This window comes from Enoplosus armatus, chromosome 22 (genome assembly GCF_043641665.1).
Source record: "Enoplosus armatus isolate fEnoArm2 chromosome 22, fEnoArm2.hap1, whole genome shotgun sequence".
Lineage (NCBI taxonomy): Eukaryota > Metazoa > Chordata > Actinopteri > Centrarchiformes > Enoplosidae > Enoplosus > Enoplosus armatus.
In genome coordinates, this window is record NC_092201.1 from 3,539,268 (window position 1) to 3,558,343 (window position 19,076).

Sequence of the window (19,076 nt, forward strand, 5' to 3'; positions counted from 1 at the left end):
CAAACATCTGTCTGCACTCTGCAATTAAGTAGTAACAGTGGTTCATGCATAGTCGCTGCTTTTCATCCTTTGAAGTAAAATTAATACAGGAGGACAAGATGTATATTTATATATATTTTATTAAAAACTGTTGCCTGACAGTTTAGAATCATTGTTTATAGGAGACTCTAACTCTGATAGAGTGGATGTTTACAAATGGTCACTGTTAATGTACAATCATGAAGAAATGCATGCTTGGTAGCTCCTGACTAGCATTTTCATACCAGGCTTCTGCAGATTAATACCTCACTAGCCCAAATCTGAACGAGGCATACATGAAATTGTATGATGACAGCAGCCAAAGAGCTATAATGACAATATTAACCGTTTTATTCCTTCACTAAAAAAGTAGGATTTGGGTTGTTCCATCTGTGAAATCAACTCATTTGCCCTAATGGGGTAGTGCAACATATGGCAACCTAACAAAGAAGAAACAGACCTGAAAAACTGCTGTTTTTAAAAACTACAAACCCAGAGTACCCTGGCTAGAAAGTGAGTAGTCATGCAAACTGGATGCTTAAATTTGTCCTTATTTAGTAAAACGATTCAAACAGAGCACCTATCTTATTGCAATTTATCTCAAAACAGGAGATATAAGGCACAATGTCTACAAAAACAAGCATCAAAATTCAAAATGTTTTTTTTTTTCTTTTGAGCATTTCCTTAGAAATATAGTTCATGCATACTTCGCACAGTATCTGCTCATAAAAAACGCCCCTTTTCTGTAAGCAGTTCTCTTTTAAATTTAAACAAACCCTGACTCCCAAAATAAGTGGCAGCCTGTGCTTTTCAAACAATAAATCTTCCTATTTTATAAATATTAGCTCTTGGCTTTGATATAAAAAAGGTCAATGTTGCTCTCTCATGTCCATATACACACTTTTACCCATTAACCATTTCTAATGTGGCTAAACAGGCAAAAAAAATACATTTTAAAAACTGTATGAAAAATATCTACATTATTCATGACATTTCCAGTTTTCTCCAGGATGTTCTTTTAACCCATGATTTAAATGTTTTGTATGTTGAATTTAAAAAGAGTTAAATCTCTTAACCAGAGAGATCAACCTCAAGAGCAGAACATCAACTTCCTTTTGCTTTGTAGAAGCCGGATTTTCACAGTAAAATCCCACCTTGTTACATCATTAAACTCTTGAACAGACATCAGCGATACTTTGCATCCATGATTAAAATAAAACTTATCATTTTGAACATTCTATAATGTGCGTTTTTAAAAATTCCATTTTTAGATTTTGCCTTGACAAAATGACACTGTTGGTTTTAAATTACTGTTTGTCGCCAATATCAACACGCTCGCATGAAGACGGACAGATCTGTATATTTTGTTTCACACGAAAGTAATTCCTTCATCCGTTTGCAGTTAAAAATAATTCCCAGACTTCTTAAGATTTCTGAGGGCTTTAAATATTCCTGACAACTGTTCTGTCTCACTTCCACACACATGCTTCTGGACTTGACCTTTGACCCACAGCTGCGACAAGCTATTAACTTTGACCTCAGCCAGCAGGGCTGAGCATCAGTAGGTGTTAATGGTAGAAAATAAGCTTAAAGGAACAGAATCCAGTTCTTTAAGAAAAGCAGTCTGGTTTTCCACATACAGTATGTGGCGCTCTGCAGTGGGTTTCTGTTTAGAGTAAACAGTCCATCCGGAGTCCTTCCTGAGCTGGTGACCCTTGACCTGAGATCAATCAGGGGTCGTAAGTTGTCTATCAACTGGCTCCGGGGCTGTGATATGACTTCACTTCTGTAAAACCAAATTACTGTTCAAGAATCATTGCCTCCTGGAAGGCTTCGATCCATCTAAAGACAAAAATACAAAACAGAAAATGAGCTACCACTGAGACAAACACACTAAAATACAAAACATATAATAATAACATCTTATATGATTACGACTTGAAGGCCATCTTAATTCAGATACCTCTGTGCAGTGGGGATGTCGTCAGCTTTGAAGATGTAAAACAGCGTGTTCTTGTGATACAGCTTGAACTGCAGCTTCTGAGCCGGCCCGTTCTTCTCCTCCCTCAGGAAAAAACCGAGCAAGGGCTGACTCTCCAACGCTGCAACGTCCTGGAGGGAGAAACAATTACTCAACCAAAACACAGGTAGAAAAGCTACACAGAGTTTAGCCAAACAACAAATCACACAGTCTGCATACCTCACTGGCAGCGTAGGTGTACAGGACTTTATTCTTAATGACAAACCACAGCCTCTTCCACTGCTTCTTGTTGCCTTTTGACCTGTTTAAGTAGCCGCTCATGGAGGAGTTCTCTGTGCTGGCAGAAACCTGGAAAAACAGCATGGAGAAAAATAAGTCACTTTGCATACTCAACACATGAAAGATGCAAAAACAAAAAGTATCCCACGAGTGTTTATGTTCCTTGCCTCTTTTAGTGCAGCAGGAATCTTCTTCTGTTTCCTAGTGAAGGAGAAAGCTCCAGATTTGATGGGAGAAACTGATGTTGAGGCACAGCGGTCACCTGAAAAAACACAAAAACTCATTAAATAGACCAAAACCATATGGTTCTACCACAAGTAAATAATCTTTCTCATGTTAAAGGACAAGTGACAATAGTCTTTATTTTATATATCGTCAACAAATCCTGTGAAAAGACCAAAACCAACGTTAGTTCGTCTTTCAATACTTTCTGTACAAGCCGGTTCCTACTCAAGACGTAAATTTACAAAAAGAAAAAACAGGCCACAAATATATAGTTTCATCTTTAAAAAGCTAATTTGGTACTGTTGTTGTTATACAATAGGAGGAAATAGTCCATTTGTTGGGGTCTATTTTCTGCTGCAGATTAACACACATTTGGAGCTCTAGGGATTATTTGGGGCAGCAGGGCGGTGTAGGTGGGACTGAGTCAAAATAAACTTCAGTGTGTGTTCGTGGTACAGTCATATCAATCAAAACCAACATCTGAATTCCCTGTTTACTTACTATTCTCCTGCAGCTTGGCAAAGCAGTGATCACACACACGTGCCGGCTGGTTCTTCAAGTACTCCAGGTAGTACTTATTGGCAGAGCACGCCTGACACACCACCTATTAGACACACATGGGGCTGCAGTGAGAAGAGGGTTCATTAAATAATGTGCTGTAGGAGCAGTGGGAGTCATAGTGGTATGAACCTTGCCACAGGCGCGACAGTGATGCCTCCTCCAGGTGAGGGTGAACTCGCAGGTACAGATCATGCACATGGTAGCCCTCAGGTCCGGGATCCAGATGGGAGCCTTTGAACCTAACGGGGCCCCGCTGTCGACAACGCCCTCCGCCTGAGTCGAGAGAGATCGAGGGTTAACATGGACGCACACAGGCTGAAATTATTCTCAAAAACACTCAGCACACACACAGATCTATAGTTTTACCTCCTCCTGACTTCGACTTGATATGAAGGTTATTTTCTTCTTCGTGTAGTCGTCTATGGCCTTGGCGATGGCCTCCAGCCACTCGTCTCTCTCCGTAGCTGAGCTGCAACCATAAAATACAGCAGAGCTCTCAGCTGCAGCGAACACAGCCCATTCAATATATAAACAGTCACAGCTCATTAGATTTGATGCGACCGTCAGTTGTTAAGACTGAGTGCTGACCTGGCAGACAGGATGAAAGAGCGTTCAACACTTTCAATGTTCAGCTCGTTCTGATAGGCCTCCTGGCTGGGTTTACTCACCTGGAAAACACACCACAAATCCAGAAATAACAGATTACCACCAGAGAGCGTGCACCATTGAAAATGTATGAGCAACGCTGAAACTGTTGCTGCAAGTTCAGCCTCCACGCATCAATAATTCATTATAGCCAATATTTCAGTGTAGGTGAACACTAGTACATTTATAGGGCAGCAGCGTCTCTCACCTTCATCCCAGCCAGAGAGAGGACACTGTTGAGTTTATACTGGCCAGACTGGACCGGGGTGGTGTACATGAGAGCATCATTAAACTGAAGAGGAAACACAGAAAATGTAAACATATAACTGCTCCTGTAGATTGAAATAACTCCATTTTGAGAGGAAAGACGGGTAAAAGCATAACTGCACCAGTCCATTTATCGCTCACCAGAAAGAACATCCGTGGCTGCATGACTTTCCTGGACAGCTTCATCAGAGTGCCCTCCTTCAGAAACACCTGCAAATATGGACACGTTTGGTCTAAATGGGCTGCATTTAAAAACGCCTACAGTATGAAAATCAAGCTTTTTAAAATGAGTAACGCTGGTATTTGGCAGTCTTCTGAGAGATTTTACACCTCTGTGACAAACCTGACTGGGATGTGAACTTCAGTGACACTTCTGTGACTTACCCTGCCGGGCTGAACGATCTCATGGTGACCGTTGAGACTGTACTGAATCTGCATCAGCTTCTGAAAGTTATCCTGAAGAACAACAAAATCAGAGAGGTGAGACGAGACACGAGGCTACAGTAGACGAACCTTACAGCTTTGTTTGGAATAAGGTCTTACCCCTTGTTTCATAATGTCATTAGCATGGTTGGCCACTTCTTTCACTATGCTGAGGGCAGCTGCGTGGACAGCAAAGATACAACATTAGTGATTCTCTCTATGTACAGCACAGAGTGAGCGTCCTGGTCAACACTAATGGTGAGTAGTGCGCTCTGCTAACCTTGTGTGTCTTTATAATCCTCGGAGTCCTCTGGGAGGTTCTTTAGATAATCTGGAAAAGAGCAAAGAGGTTACGTTTGTTTTGAGCAAAAAAAAAGGTGGATCGTGTGCACCAGTTGTTTACAGCTGCAGGACAAACAACAGCAACAAAGGAAAGTTTTATTAATATAACGTTTCGACCTCCAAACATCCATGTGAACGAGAAACATATATACAGATGAAATGACAGTTTAAGAAAGCTTAAAGAAAATGTGTTCATTGTGCAGACTATCCATGAGAAGAAATCAATATTTGTTTTAGGTCTTTAGGCACCAGTGGGAGACATAAAAACACATATTACAAAATGTAATTTCCTTTATTCCCTCTTTGATGACATAAGAAGAAGAAGATCTAATGTCACATTCTTAATTCTCAGTGAGCCTCTTCTTTTCCTTCAAATGGTTTTGAATAACAGAAATCTCTTCTGCAGAATTTGTCCCTTGTGTCAAACAGGTTTCTGTCACTGTGTTACTGTCCACTGGGTGCCAGTATAGCACCAAAACCAGAACGAAGCCAGAGCAGACAGACCTGACTTCAGTCCAAGTTTCATTCACATGCTGTCAATAAAAGAGCGCCATGATTCAATAAACCCTCGACCTCCAGAGTGCAGACGTCTGTACCTGTGAGCAGCAGCTGGTACTGAGGGATTCTCTGCACTGGTTTCAGCAGGTAGTGTTTCAGAGCCAGGCTGGCACATCTGGGACTCATCTGAGACAAAACAAACACAAAGATGTTTTCACACACTGCTGCAAACACACACAAATACACAGAGACACTGAAGCTTCCAATCAACTGCTTTAGATACAAGTGGAGTGTTTTGATGGCTGCGACTGACAATCTGAACTACAATATCTTTAAAAGTCTGTAGTTACTGTGAAGGTGTAAAGGCGTTAAATGTAACTCATTCTCCATTAAAATACTGGTTCAAAATGATGCTGATGTGATTTGGTCTATTAAATTATTACTTATTTGGCAGAAAAATTCAATTCAAGCCAGACAATGTTTTATTTAGATACCCGAAAAACTCAAATTTGGTGGTTACAGAAAAGACTTGCTTACGTTTTTTGTCAAGTAACTACTCCAGAAAAAGATACACCCTTCAGTAGTGAATATAATTGCAAACACCCAAGCCTTCTTCCAGCTCTACCTCAAACTCTCTGACAACAGCAGCGAACGCAGTGTTTTTCCTGCACTGTTCGTCCAACAGAGCCACGTTGTTGTCAAACTCGCGGATGTAGGTGGAGTACATCTTCAGGTAAGGACCCTTCTGGACAAAGATGTCCGACAGTCTCTGGTGATCGCTCCTAAAACCAGACAGACACGAACAGTTCCCCTTCAGTCAGTGAACAACAAGTCATTCAGTGTTGCAGGAGTTGATGAAAAGATCTAGTGCTCATTTATTCATACTTTTTAAAATGTAAAATACTTTGTGTGACTGACTACTATTAAAGCTGCTTACTTTAATGGAAATATTCCATTGTTTTTAGAACTTTATACCACATCTTTTGTCGTTTTGTACATCATTCCAAGTGTTCATGATAACATTTTACTCATAAAATCTAGGGCTGCAGTAACATTACTAAAAACGAGCAGCGTGAGAACTGAAACGATCCGTGAGGTTGTAAACAAACCCTCCAGTTAAACACAAAGTAGGTAAAACACTTATTTGGAAGAAAACAATAACAGTGAATGAACTCAAAATGTCCATTAAAATTGTTAATTGCACTGTAAAACCGCACAGTCAGACAGTTTGGATGATAACTTTAGATTTCATCTTCGTTTAAACGACTGTATAAGTGGCTCAGATGACGGGTTTTCAAACTGTGAGGTGCGCTGGAAGTTAGTTATTGTAGTTTGTCCCGATGATTTGGCTGCTCATCAACGCGGTCAGCAGTTGTGACACACAGCTCATTGAAACACATAGCAGTCACAACTCAGTCAAATCTGAACACACAGACATGAAACACGTACTTTTAGATCCAGTGTGACTTACACTTTCTGAGGATATCATCGTCTCCGCAAATAATATATAATCATATAACGTATATATCTGCAGAACTTGCCTGAGAATCATTACGTTTTTAGGTTTTCTTCAGTATCGAAGTAATCCAGTGATAGTTGTCTGTACATCCTATTCGGCACACTTTTAATGATGCCACTTTGCCAAAACGTGTGTGTGTGTGTGTGTGTGTGTGTGTGTGTGTGTGTGTGTGTGTGTGTGTGTGTGTGTGTGTGTGTGTTTACCAGTGTGCCACCCTCTCCTCCAGCTCCCTCAGCAGGTCTCTGTTGAGCTGGTACAGTTGTGGCAGGTAATACAGGATCTGGCTGAGGATCCGCTCATCCACCACCGGCTTCCCATTCTGACGGGTTGCCGTGGCAACAGCATCCCGAAAGTCCTGAAGAAGACACGGGGTGAATGCTATCAGTATTTCACACACACACAACACACACACACACACACACACACACACACACACACACACACACACACACACACACACACACACACACACACACACACACACACACACACACACACACACACACACACCGGTACAGAGTGGAGTGACACATGACAACATACTGTATTGCAGCTGAACAGGAACACCTGGTTATCACCTCATAAACCCCCCCCCCACACACATACATACATATACACTCACACACACACACACAGAGCTGAGTCAGCACTCTTGACTTTGTCCAGCGAGCCAACACACACATCCACCTGGAAGGAAGCAGGGAGGCCACGCAGGATTCCAACGTCCTGGTTAACATGTGCTCACACACACACACACACACACACACACACACACCTAATCACAGATTGTCTTCATCATGTCATGCTGAACTTTTCTCATCAAGTTTTTTTTTTTTTATATATCAACAACAAAACAAAAGCACAAGACGAGATAATTAACGATTCCTGCACCCTGACAGACACACAACTAACCCCAAAACACAAAAAGCTCAAAAAGAACAAGGGAGAATAGAAATTTAAAAAAAAACAATTCATCACGGCTTATAAAACTACTACTTTTGCAAACAGGGAAAAAGAAGAAGTGGCCACTTTCAGTCTTCTCTAGTCCGTCAGGTAAACTGACAAACCGCCATCTTAATATTCACAACACACACGTTAACGTTGGCTACAAATAAACCAACTTCACAAAAGGGACACAAAAATGTAAACACATCGGCTGGATGACTTGCCACAAGTATGCACACACACAGTCACCGACCCACGCACCCACCTGCACACACACAACACATACCGCGCACAGACACACACACACACACACACACACACACACACACACACACACACACACACACACACACACACACACACACACACACACACACACACACACACACACACACACACACACACACACACACAGAGGATTATCTAAGGTATGTGTGTGTGGAGGTCGTCTCCGTGGCCTGAGGAAGCAGCTGCTGTGCGGCCAGGCCGTCCGCGCAGACAGAAGAATGCGATCTGACCTCTTTTCTTGGACAGAGCTCCGCGCCTCGCCCTCCCCCTTCAGCCACAGGACGCCGTTTTCTACTAATCCTGTGGAGGTTTCACTAAAGCCACGTCCGAGGCCGCCAGACAGGTGGACCCTCGGGGTGGGTTGTCTAAACCCTCTCACCTGGGATTCCCCCTCAGAAACAAAGGCAGAGCTTCCCTGTCAAATGTTACAGACTTAAACAGAAGAAAAGGCCACTTCTGCCACACGACTGTCGCGGTGTTCATTTTATGGACCGAATCATTTTCAACAACAGAACATGGACACAGAACTGGGACATCAGAAGTCATAAGACCCGCCTGATTCTCCTCATGTCATGTCAACAAGCAGTCACATGGTTCCTGTTAGTCTCGCCTTCATTCAAAACAGAGAGGCATGCAACATGATGAGGGATGATACCACATTTTAGCGAATTTCTTTGAAACAAAATCTTTCAGCAGAGCACATATTGCAGCTTTGTGGAAATCTATCTCAGCTTTGAAATGGATCATCATTAATGTCATCAGGATTTTCATACACATAGTCCAGCCTCACATGGACATACCCAAAAATAAAATCTACAAAATATATATTTTCAGTGCAGTAAAAGTTATTTTTTTTAAAATACTACTACTCGCATTCGCTGATAATTTTCATATTTTCCAGGCTTGTCCTTTAATTTTCTCATATTGGCAACAAAACAAAGAGATAATGAACATGCTAGAAATACATGGGCAACACGGGCAAAATCCAAGATAAATTCATGGCACAGGATTCATTTCTTTTTAAAATACTTATGGCTTCTAGCAAGGAAGCAATCACACAGAAATGACTGCAACTGTCAACAACCAGAAAAACAACAAGAGAAATTAATGAACAATATGTTAAATACTGGAAAAACATTCCCTGTGTATGTGTGTCTATAAGATGTAAACCAGTTCATGTTATTGAAAGACCCTGTTCCTGTTCAAGTAATGTTTCAATCCACTCATTTAATGTGAAATTAGCAATAAAATAAAGTTGGGAAAACAAACTTTTTGTTATTTAAACTCACCAGACAAACTCCACAGCTCACCTCAACAGAGCCAAAACTAACCTTAACTGAAGACAAGCTAATAATCTCGCTCTCGCTCTTTTTCTTGCACAAAAACCCTCTTTCCTGACAGCGTTCCCCCGTAATGAGACGGATCAAAGCACCGCCTTCCTGCTTGCGGCCATGCGTTTACCTGCCCACTGCCGCCCCCAGGAAACCAAAACCCTCCAACACAGCAACTTTAAAAGCCTCAGCTGTGAAATAGCTGCATTATTCAACTCTGTGCGGGCACTTGAGCAAAGACAACACCGGCCAAGACCTCATTTATTCATGTCCATCCCCGGGGAAAAGCTTTGATCACCATTCAAAACAATCACAGCGTCGGTGCGGGTAACAAAACATACAGTGCGCTTTATTATGCTGGGCACTCGTCTTCCCTCGACTGCGAAAACAACTCGTGAAAATCTAACTTTAATGTGACTCTTGAATAAATAAGACACTTACTATGTGAAGAAGCTTCAGAACATCCACAAACCTGATGAAAGAGCAGAGATACAACCATGAAACAGAGCACATTTGAGCTTTTTAAGCACAGACTGAGATATTACATTCATTATAAAACCACTCACACTTTCTCGGAGCTCATAATCTCCTGGGCGATGTGCACCACCTTCTTCCTCTTCATCTCATCCTCTTGCTGGAAGGAGGACAAACACAAACAGTTAAGCAACGCTACAGAAATGCTAACAGTGACCGACTTCACCAAAACACATCGCTGCTCACTCACAGGCTCACTGCAAATCACCATGATCACTGGATCCTGTTTCACTCTGTAAAACCATCAGGACTGGGTTTACAGCCTCCCGTACAACAGCTCAACCAGGCCTGAAAGTAGAGCCCCCGACCCTTCCCTTCTCCCTCTCTCTCCCCTCTCCCTGTGTCTTTCTGATGGTGTGTGTTGTTGAATGGTAATGGGGCGGTCTCTCAATGACTTAATTTGGACCGCGGCCTTGGCCCCCCCCGCTTGACTGAAATGTCCTACTGGTCCTATCGGAGCCTGTGTTTGTGATACCCTGGAGCTTTGAGGGGCATCAGACACAGGCGCTGACAGTATCATGAGAGGGTCACACAGGACGAAGAGAGAAAAAAAACTCTTTCAGTTATTGAGGGAGCTATTCCTGAACCTGTAACCCTTCTGCGTTTGCTCACCATCCCCCCCTTTCAACACACACACACACACACACACACACACACACACACACACACACACACACACACACACACACACACACACACACACACACACTTCTGGAGAGCTGTGACAGGCAACCAACACACTTGGCAGCAAACGTGCACACAATCTCCAGTGACAGTTGATTCACCGGCAGCGATATGAGCCGTCTATTGTAATCTGTAAACGCAGTTTTACATGTTGGCATCATGTCTGAAAAGAGCTCAGAGTCTTTTTTTCCATAAAAGTTACTCTGGCTCTCCTCTTACTTCAGACCCAGCAACAGAATCAGGTTCATGGCCAAGTAGGTTTACACATACAAGGAACTTTTCTTTGGTATCATTTTAAGAATGAACAGAATAAGTAGAAAATATAAAGAAATATAAATCAAGTACTGCAAGAAGAGAAGCATAAATATAATAATAATAGAATAGACTCTCCACATGTCTGAAGCCACATCAAAGTGACAGTTCCCAACAAAACATTTCTGTTGCACAGAATTGTTCATTTATTTGCCTTTTCTTGTGAAATACTGGGGAGTTTTACTTCTTAACGACAACTGAAATGAAACAATCTGAGAGGGGAACATCAACATTTGGTTGCTTACAGCTCAAAGACTTTGCAAGTTGGAATTATTTGCTTATAAAAAGGCCCACAAGCCTAAACAGATAGACCCACTTGCATTAAGGCATGCACATACAAAGATGCAGCTTTACAACACTGCCACATGGAGCAGTGGAGGGAGTGTTCAGAGCCTTTACTTAAATAAAAGTAGCATTACCACTGTGTAAAAATACCTGCTTTGAAAATAAGTATAAGAACGTATGATGAGCAAATACTTACAAATACTTAAAGTATAAAAAGTAAACAATACTCAACGCGGGAAAACTGTTTTGCTATTATCTTTTACATCATTAGATTATTATTACTGATAATAATAAGTCATAAGTTCATTGGTCAACAGGTGCTGGCAAACGTTTCAGTTTCATTTTTATACGCACTTAATTAGTTTATAACTTTATGGTCATTGCTGTATAATGACTGAATTAACCTCAGAGTTTAGAGGGAGGGGATTACCTGTCGGTCTGCCACGTCTAGGTGCTCCTTGCTGGAGGTGGAGCTGTTGTCTTCGTCTGAACTGTGGATCTCCTCCTCCTCAGAGTGGACGTCCTGGCTCAGCCAGCCGCTGCTCACAGACGGCACACAACCAACACAACACGCAGTGTGACGACAGGTAGAGGACGATTAAACGGTACATGTAGCAGAATGCGACTTTAAATGTGTGAATGAGGAGCAGAGAGGAAGGAGAGGAGCACGAGTGTGTGTTCAGAAAAATTAATGAAATACCTCTTGGAAAAAAGATCAAAAAGCCCCAAAAAACAGAATATAGGGTCACAAACACCCTAAAAAAAGAGAGAAATATCTTATTTGAAGTGTGTTGTTGTTGTTGTTACTATTAGAGCTGAAACAATCAGGAAGTTAAACCTTTAGGCAATTAGTGCATTTGAACGGTGACGCGTTCACTTTCTGTTGCCCAGTCCTAATTATTATTATCATTATTAATAATAATAATATGTTTTAAACAGGCTGTTATCCACCAAACCTTTTTCTGCCATTTATGCCAAAGAGATTAAAACCTGTATTTCTACGAGCTGCGTCTTTATCAACCGAGCATCTGGCAGAAAGACAACATGCTGGCTCGACTCTACCCACAATCAAACCAAGTGCCGTCTGCCAGGTTAGTACAAGCAGCAACATGTGTTTGTGTGTCACTAATGTTTTGATCTAATGCTCATCGGCTGCTCTGTAGAATTAAGCTGTCTGATTTCAAAGACTGATGAAGTGAGACTTCAGAGGAGGAGGAAGTAATGTGTTTTGATTTTGTCTCTTCGGCTGAGTCCTGCTGTTCCTCTGTCCGTCACTACACAGCTCTCTGTACAGACGCTTGTAGATGTTGTATCTTGGCAAAAAGGGTGATGGCTCAGAATAAATATTAGATAGGAAAGACTGTGGGACTCCAAAAATCCTCACATTTCCTTTAGCCCACTCTCTCCGCTTCCTTGTTTTTGTTACGTGCCCCCCGACAGTTTCTTTTACCTAAAATCACAACACACACTCACTCTTCCTCAGCTTCTTTCTCCCTTACGCTTTCTCTATAGTCGAGTATTCCAACACACTGGGTCAGGCACAGAGCGCCACTTGTTTACAGCTTGAGGCTACTTACATAAACTTACCAGGCTCAGATGCCTGGGAAACACGACAGATTCACTCGCTCCCCCTTTCTCCTCTCAGACACACAAACACCCTGCCAACCACTCTACATACCAGACAGAATTAAGAAGCAGGGTACACCTTAATTGTTGACTGGCTGATTTCACACCAGTGTACCTCATCATCACCTAACGTGGCCTTGAATGCATCACATCCTGGGGTCCCTCGGCTGTTCAATTAACACTTATTATCAATTAACAACAATCGATTCATTGTTTGAGTCAGTTTACCAAGAAAAAGCCAAAGATTCTCCAGTTTTAGCTTCTTAAAGCTGCACTAAATCAATATTTTTATATTAACAATGGATCAAATCATTATATGTAATGTGAACAGGGTTAGTTGTAGCGACAAACCCACCGAGGATTATCACTCCACGGCATTTTAGTGCCTTTCAGCTGGTTGTTTTGGTTTTAAAGCTTGGAACTGCACAGGACTAAAGGGTGAATAGAGAAAGCTAGCAACAAGCTACTGAACATAGTGGAGCAATTAGCAGTTAAAGAGATTCCTCTCTGAAGAGCGAAAATAGAGCTAAAAATAGAGAGAATATTGGACTTAAATTCATCACGTGGACAGAAACATGACAACAGATGATGAAAATAATTATTAGTTGCAGTTTTATCTTCACTAATGAGATGATTCTGTTTGGAATTGTACATATCTTGGACAAATATGAATAAATAATCAAATAATTAATACATGTCACCATGGTGAACAGCTACTCTGAGAAACAACTGGATCTACAATGTCATGAAACAGGAAGTTAGAAACCGGTTCATTTATTATTACATTTTGTAGTAATAAATGCCTTTTTATCTGGTTGTTCTTGATCTTCCCACAATAAATCATGTCCGATTTATTTAAAGATATATTGTAATGTTTGTATTTATCTGTTCTGTTCAATGTCCTTCAGGGTGTATCTTTATTTTTCATCTTCAACTTCAAATATTTACCATCTGCAAACTGCTGCTGTTCCATAGGTGTGACGTGAAAAGAGGAGAAAAATGGAGTGACGAGGTTAGGAAGAGGCTAAACACAGTGCGAGGGCGGGCACGCCGAGGAGGAGGAGGAGAACGAGGAGGAGGAGGCTGGTGGTTGCTGGAGGTTTATTTTCCCTGTTCTAGAGAGCTGTGTGGCGTTTCTGCGATTCTCAGACATTTCCTGCCCTGGCCACTGAAAATAACCCACAGGAAAACAGGCCGACCTGCAGCACATCAATGCGCTATTCAAACCCAGTGCCACTGGCTCAAAGGCTGAATTTCACACTCTTGTAAATACAAACCACTAATGTCACCTGTGCAACCTGTCGCATGCAGCAGTTCCCACACTGAAGCTACGGGTCACATGACATTATGGGGGAGCAGCAGGTCTGCAGCTCGGCCTGCTTCAACTGTCAGGCTCTTTTTCTCACACACACAAACACAAGCAGCCATTGTTCTGAGTATAAAACGTCTATTTTCTTGAACTTAATAATGGCTGTTACACAGAGATGTTTTCAGTCTTTTCTGAGAGATTATTATGACTCAGAAATCACCTTCAGATACGACACCTGTTACTGCTGGATCACCTTAGAAAGGCGATTAAAGACGAGATAAGTGCTGAAACGATTAGCCAGTTAATCTATTAGTTCATGGATAAAACAAACAAATCAACAATTTTGATAATCAATTAATGATTTAAGTCATTAAGGAAGGAAAAATGCCAAACATTTGCTGTTTCCAGCTACTTAAATGTGACATTTTGCTACTTCTCTGTGTTTTATGTCCCTCTAATTTGAATATTTTTGGGTTTTGGACATTAAGACATTTTATAGACTTAACAATTAATCATTTATGTCGTTCCTTATCTCTCTCTTCCCTAATTTATAGTCATATCTCTGCTGTAATCTCTCAAAAAATGCACCAAAAAAAAAAAAAAAAAGACATACATCAATAATAACAATAATCATTAGTGGCACCCTTAAACAAGATGTCTACAAACTTCTAAATAAGCAAAATACTGTACCTCTCGTACTCATGGTCCTGGTATCTGTGATAGGGATCCTGCACTTCGTAGATGTCTGAATCGGCTGCATCGGGGTCATGTGGCCAGCCCAGCCTCGCACTGTGGAACGGCAGGTTCATGTACTCGGGGATCTCCTCATACAGGGGAACGTTCTCATACTCCACTGATTCCTCTCCACCTTCTCCGCAAATATCAGCCTCCCCTATGCAGCTCTTGGGCCGCTCCAGGCTTTTCTCCCCCCGGTTTGACTCCACGCTGGTACAGTCCAGGGACTGGCCTCCCTTGGCCAGCAGCTTTGGCAGCATCTTGACAGACAGCCTGAGCTCCAGCAGCTTCCGGAAAGAGAGGCTCCTCTTGTGAGAGTCGGCCCGGGTTGCCAGGTCAGCTGCAGAGAAGGACTGCGCCCTCTGCTTGCCCCCGAGCGTCGGGGCTCGGCTCTTTGGCGGTACGCTGCTCCTGGTGGGCATCTGCCGGCTGAAGAAGGTGACGCAGGGTCTGGTGAAGCGCCAGGCTGTCTTCTCCTGAGGGGGCGCAGGCAGCTCCCTCATGGGGGTGTTAGCATGTGGAGGTGCTGGAGGGCAGACTGAGGGTGGAGGGGGTGCTGGCAGGCTGTGTCTCTGAGGTTTCCTGGGCGGCGCCCTCGGTGACTGCTGATCTTCGGCGGAAAAGGCTTTTCTTGCGTTAGCCAGAGGAGGGTGACAGCCGAGTTTGATCTGTTTGGGGAGGCTGTGAGTAATCGGGTAGCGCTCAAAGTCACCGTACCCGTCCTCCTCATCCTCCTCCACCCGGCGGTCCTCGCCCTCTTTCTTGTGGCTCATTGAGTCAGGTTGTGAGAGCAGGACTAAGGAGTGGGAGGTGTTTTTGTTAAGAGAGGAGGGCATGTGGATTGTTCTGTGAAGGCGAGGCGAGAGGGAGGTCTGTCGAGGAGGGGGGACAGGCGCGCTGGTCTCGTCATCTCCCAAACCTGAGTCTTTTTGGGGTAAAGGGTCATCACATGTGTCCTGTTTGAGCTCCTCGCCCTCTGAACTGAGAGACAGACCAGCTAGACTCAGTTTCCCCTCTGCAACCTGATCCTGGGCACTGCCCTCCACGCCATCCTGCCTCACCAGGGCCGGCTTTTTAAGTTTACGTGGGTGAGGGACCGGGAGAGGCTTACTGGGTGCAGCAGGGACCTGCAGATCAGGGAGTAACCTGGTAGGAGATGCTTTGCTGATAGGCTCACTGCGTTCTACCTGAAGGGATTCTGCAGAGGACTCATGAGGAGTGACACTTGAGGAGAAAATGATGCTGCCTGCAACATCACAGGCTGACTTAGAGTCTGTTAAATCTGTGTTCTGGGCCTCAGTCTGTACATCCACTTTTAAAATATCAGGCTCAGCAGCAGCACTTTCCTGATGTGTTACAGTCTCCTCAGTCCTCTGGGCCTCTTTGTTTACTGATACTCGGTCCAGGTGTCTCTGTCTTTGAGGTTTATCCCTGGGCTTTTTGCTCATCCCTCCACCTCCACCCTTGTTTAGAGCGACTCCCTCCTCCTGGTTTTCTGCTGTAGAAATTCCATTCTGCAGCAGCAAATCATTCCCAATCTCAGTTGTATTTCCGTTTTCCAGACGCTGGCACTGGGAACAGTCCGCCAGCCCACAGGAGCAGGTGGGAATGATGTAATCCGATTCACGTTTGTTAGTCTCTGATAAAATCCCATTTTTGGAGTTGAGAAGTGAGAGGCTATCACCTAAAGCCTCCTGTTGTTCCTGAGATAGGATAAGGGGTTCATTGGGTTTGGGTGGCGGGGGTGAAACAGGGGGAGACGAGGCTGTGGATTTGGAAATGCATGGTTTGGGGGCAACAGCCGGTTTTGTCCTCTTGAGAGTAGCAGGGGAAGGTTGGGAGATGACCGAGGACTGGGAAAGAAGACCTGGTTTGGGGGCGATGGGCGGGGGAGAGGGTTTGGTGGTACCAGGGAGTTTAGGTTTGGGAGCTAATGGAGGCTTCTTCACACCTGCATGTCAAAAAGAGGAAGGAGATTCACAGAAAAGTCACCAATGCTTTACTCACACTTGCTTTCAAATGAATCATGCAACATCAGCAAGGCACATAAAAGCATGCTTCATCCACACCCCCTCGAATGTAAGCATCGACAGCTGCAAGCTGTGGTTAAGGCTGGGGTCAAGAGGTCCCTCTTAGGGTCAGAGGGGGAAGAACTGAGGGTCAGAGGGATCAAAGTCAGGATCTACATTTTTAACAAAATGATGAAGATCTTGTCCCGTCTGCTCAACCATTTGGATTTATTATAAAGTAATTATCTGATAAATGAACACTGGAGGGCTCACATCTCACTCGCAGCAGCAAACACAAAGTAAAAGTAGTAAAAGTAACACTTTTCTCTCTTCCTGCTCTAACCGTCTGCTTCTGAGGGTTTGTGTTCTTGTATTTCTAAAAGTCTTGGTTTAAATTACTCTTTATGGCCGATGAGACAATAAGGATCTCACTGGGATTAAACTGGTTAAATAAAGTTAAATAAAAAAACAGTCTCTGAACTAATAAAAAGGTTTGAATTGAGATTGTAGGCCATATTTTCCGCTCTACTGGCTGAAACTCTTGGCTGGCGGACACCACGAGAAGTGTAGTCATCGAGCGGATGTTTCCGAAAAGGCCAACGACCAAAAACCGCTCTGCCTCCCGATACATGCTGCTCTTTGCAGACAGAGCCCCGCTCCAAACTCAGTCCAAAAAATCACAAAGTATAAAGTCACTGGGCTTACAAACAAATATACCTACGTGGTGGGACGTTACTTAACATTTTTACTAATCATTGAAAGCCACTTTACAATTCGGCGTACACTTTCTATAGAAAAGTCCAACTTTAAGAATCGGTTCACCTAAATATATATCAAAAGCCACCATGGACGGCAGTGATGAGCAGGGAGAATCAATCTAAAAACTTTATCCAACTGTTCGTTTATCTATGAGCCGAATTTGCCAGTGCATGCTAACGATACCATCAGAGTTAATATAGGGTCCTCGGAGATATAAGCCTTCTAATAACCGAAGCAGCATTAAACTGCTAGATTTTTGAGCGGAATTTGGCCATATGTTTTCGCTGTAAAAAGCAACGCCAGGTATCTGAACTAAACCCGCTCATGTCGTGGAAAAAGCAATCATAAAAACTCTATGACATATGTCCAATTTAGGTGACACGAATTCACCGAGGGCACCCCTCTTCAGCCAGGCAAATGTTAACTGTTTTATATGAGATGTTAACATTGCAGCTTAGTATCGAGTCCGACTTGTTGTATCAACAGCAGGACAGATGTTTTAAGACAAAGGATTTAACCCCCTCCAGCTGCAACAGTAGCTATGATATAAAACGGAAAGTGAAAAATTCTGATTGTGAGTTATGATGGCATTTTTAGAAAGCACTCAAATTAAAGCCTGTCTTCTTTTATATCTTTCTGAAAGCTGTTATTAAGAAAAACTGTAATTAACTGCCGCTGAGTAAAAATAGAGTGGATGCAGCCGTCCGTTATAACATTCAAACTGCAGAGTTTTCCCTTTTCTGTGAATACACTCAATCAGCATTTGTATTAACTTTTAGCTAACCACAATAGGCGCTTGCACAGCAGGATTTTGCTAAGTTAAGTTAGCTCCCCCACGAAACAAACCTGTGCTCATGACTCCCGACTTGCTCCTTTCTCCATGGGTAAATACACTTTCAATGGAATTACGAGAAAATCTGCGTTTTTCCCTCCTTCGACACCATTGTCAGTTTGAAAACCACTTCAGGGAGAAAACATGCAGATCCATCGCTGTTGTTTCTTATCTCGCCAGCGGATGTACGGATAAAGTCTTTACGCCTGTTACTTTTTCCATTTTTCCCGAAGTTTTCAGCCACGGTGCTTTTCCCAATAGTGTCAAGCAGGATACAACAAAACAATACAGTTCCGCTTATGACTTTCAGAATAAATCTACTGTTGGAGAAGATCTGGTTAATTTGTTGGAATATGACGTAAAGCACAGAAGTGAGCATGTAAATCTATTAAAACGAATATTTTTAGTAAATTAAAATGCAATCGCTGCTGTTTTGCTGCATTTTCTATTCACAGCACATTCTTAAAAATATGTCGTTTTTAATTTAAACGGTATTTCCGGTGATATACTGGCTGTTTCCAGCTAACTTTACCCTCGACTTCCCTGCCTAGCTTTCCAAACGGATGGCCCACTGCCGTTCACAGCCACTTGAGGCGCTCTAATTGGCACGAGAACTCTTTCCTTGCTCGCGAGGAAGCGGCGGTTGAAGACGAGCATCATGGGAATTGT

The 19,076-nt window shown here is 42.8% G+C and overlaps 1 protein-coding gene across 1 annotated transcript; it reads right to left on the reverse strand.

Moving 5' to 3' along the window:
• Positions 1-1,598: 1,598 nt before the first annotated feature.
• Positions 1,599-18,506, reverse strand: LOC139305188 (FYVE, RhoGEF and PH domain-containing protein 6-like). Its single transcript, XM_070929135.1, has 21 exons — positions 18,422-18,506; positions 14,763-16,758; positions 11,568-11,676; positions 9,889-9,956; positions 9,764-9,794; positions 6,962-7,113; positions 5,865-6,021; positions 5,338-5,425; positions 4,680-4,730; positions 4,520-4,578; positions 4,361-4,432; positions 4,118-4,186; positions 3,918-4,001; positions 3,653-3,732; positions 3,431-3,533; positions 3,194-3,337; positions 3,005-3,107; positions 2,446-2,540; positions 2,219-2,347; positions 1,982-2,130; positions 1,599-1,860 (listed from the first exon to the last, which is right to left on the reverse strand). Exons 1-21 carry the CDS (start codon positions 18,429-18,431, stop codon positions 1,818-1,820), a joined length of 3,792 nt encoding a protein of 1,263 aa, XP_070785236.1. The 5' UTR covers positions 18,432-18,506; the 3' UTR covers positions 1,599-1,817.
• Positions 18,507-19,076: the final 570 nt, after the last annotated feature.

Bases quoted from the DNA above. Each gene is read 5' to 3' on its own strand.
- LOC139305188 (XM_070929135.1), bottom strand. The intron at 5,426-5,864 runs GTAGAGCTGGAA...GTTTTGTCTCAG, and splicing joins CTGTTGTCAGAGAGTTTGAG to ATGAGTCCCAGATGTGCCAG. The intron at 4,579-4,679 runs GTTAGCAGAGCG...CTGTCCACGCAG, and splicing joins GGATTATAAAGACACACAAG to CTGCCCTCAGCATAGTGAAA.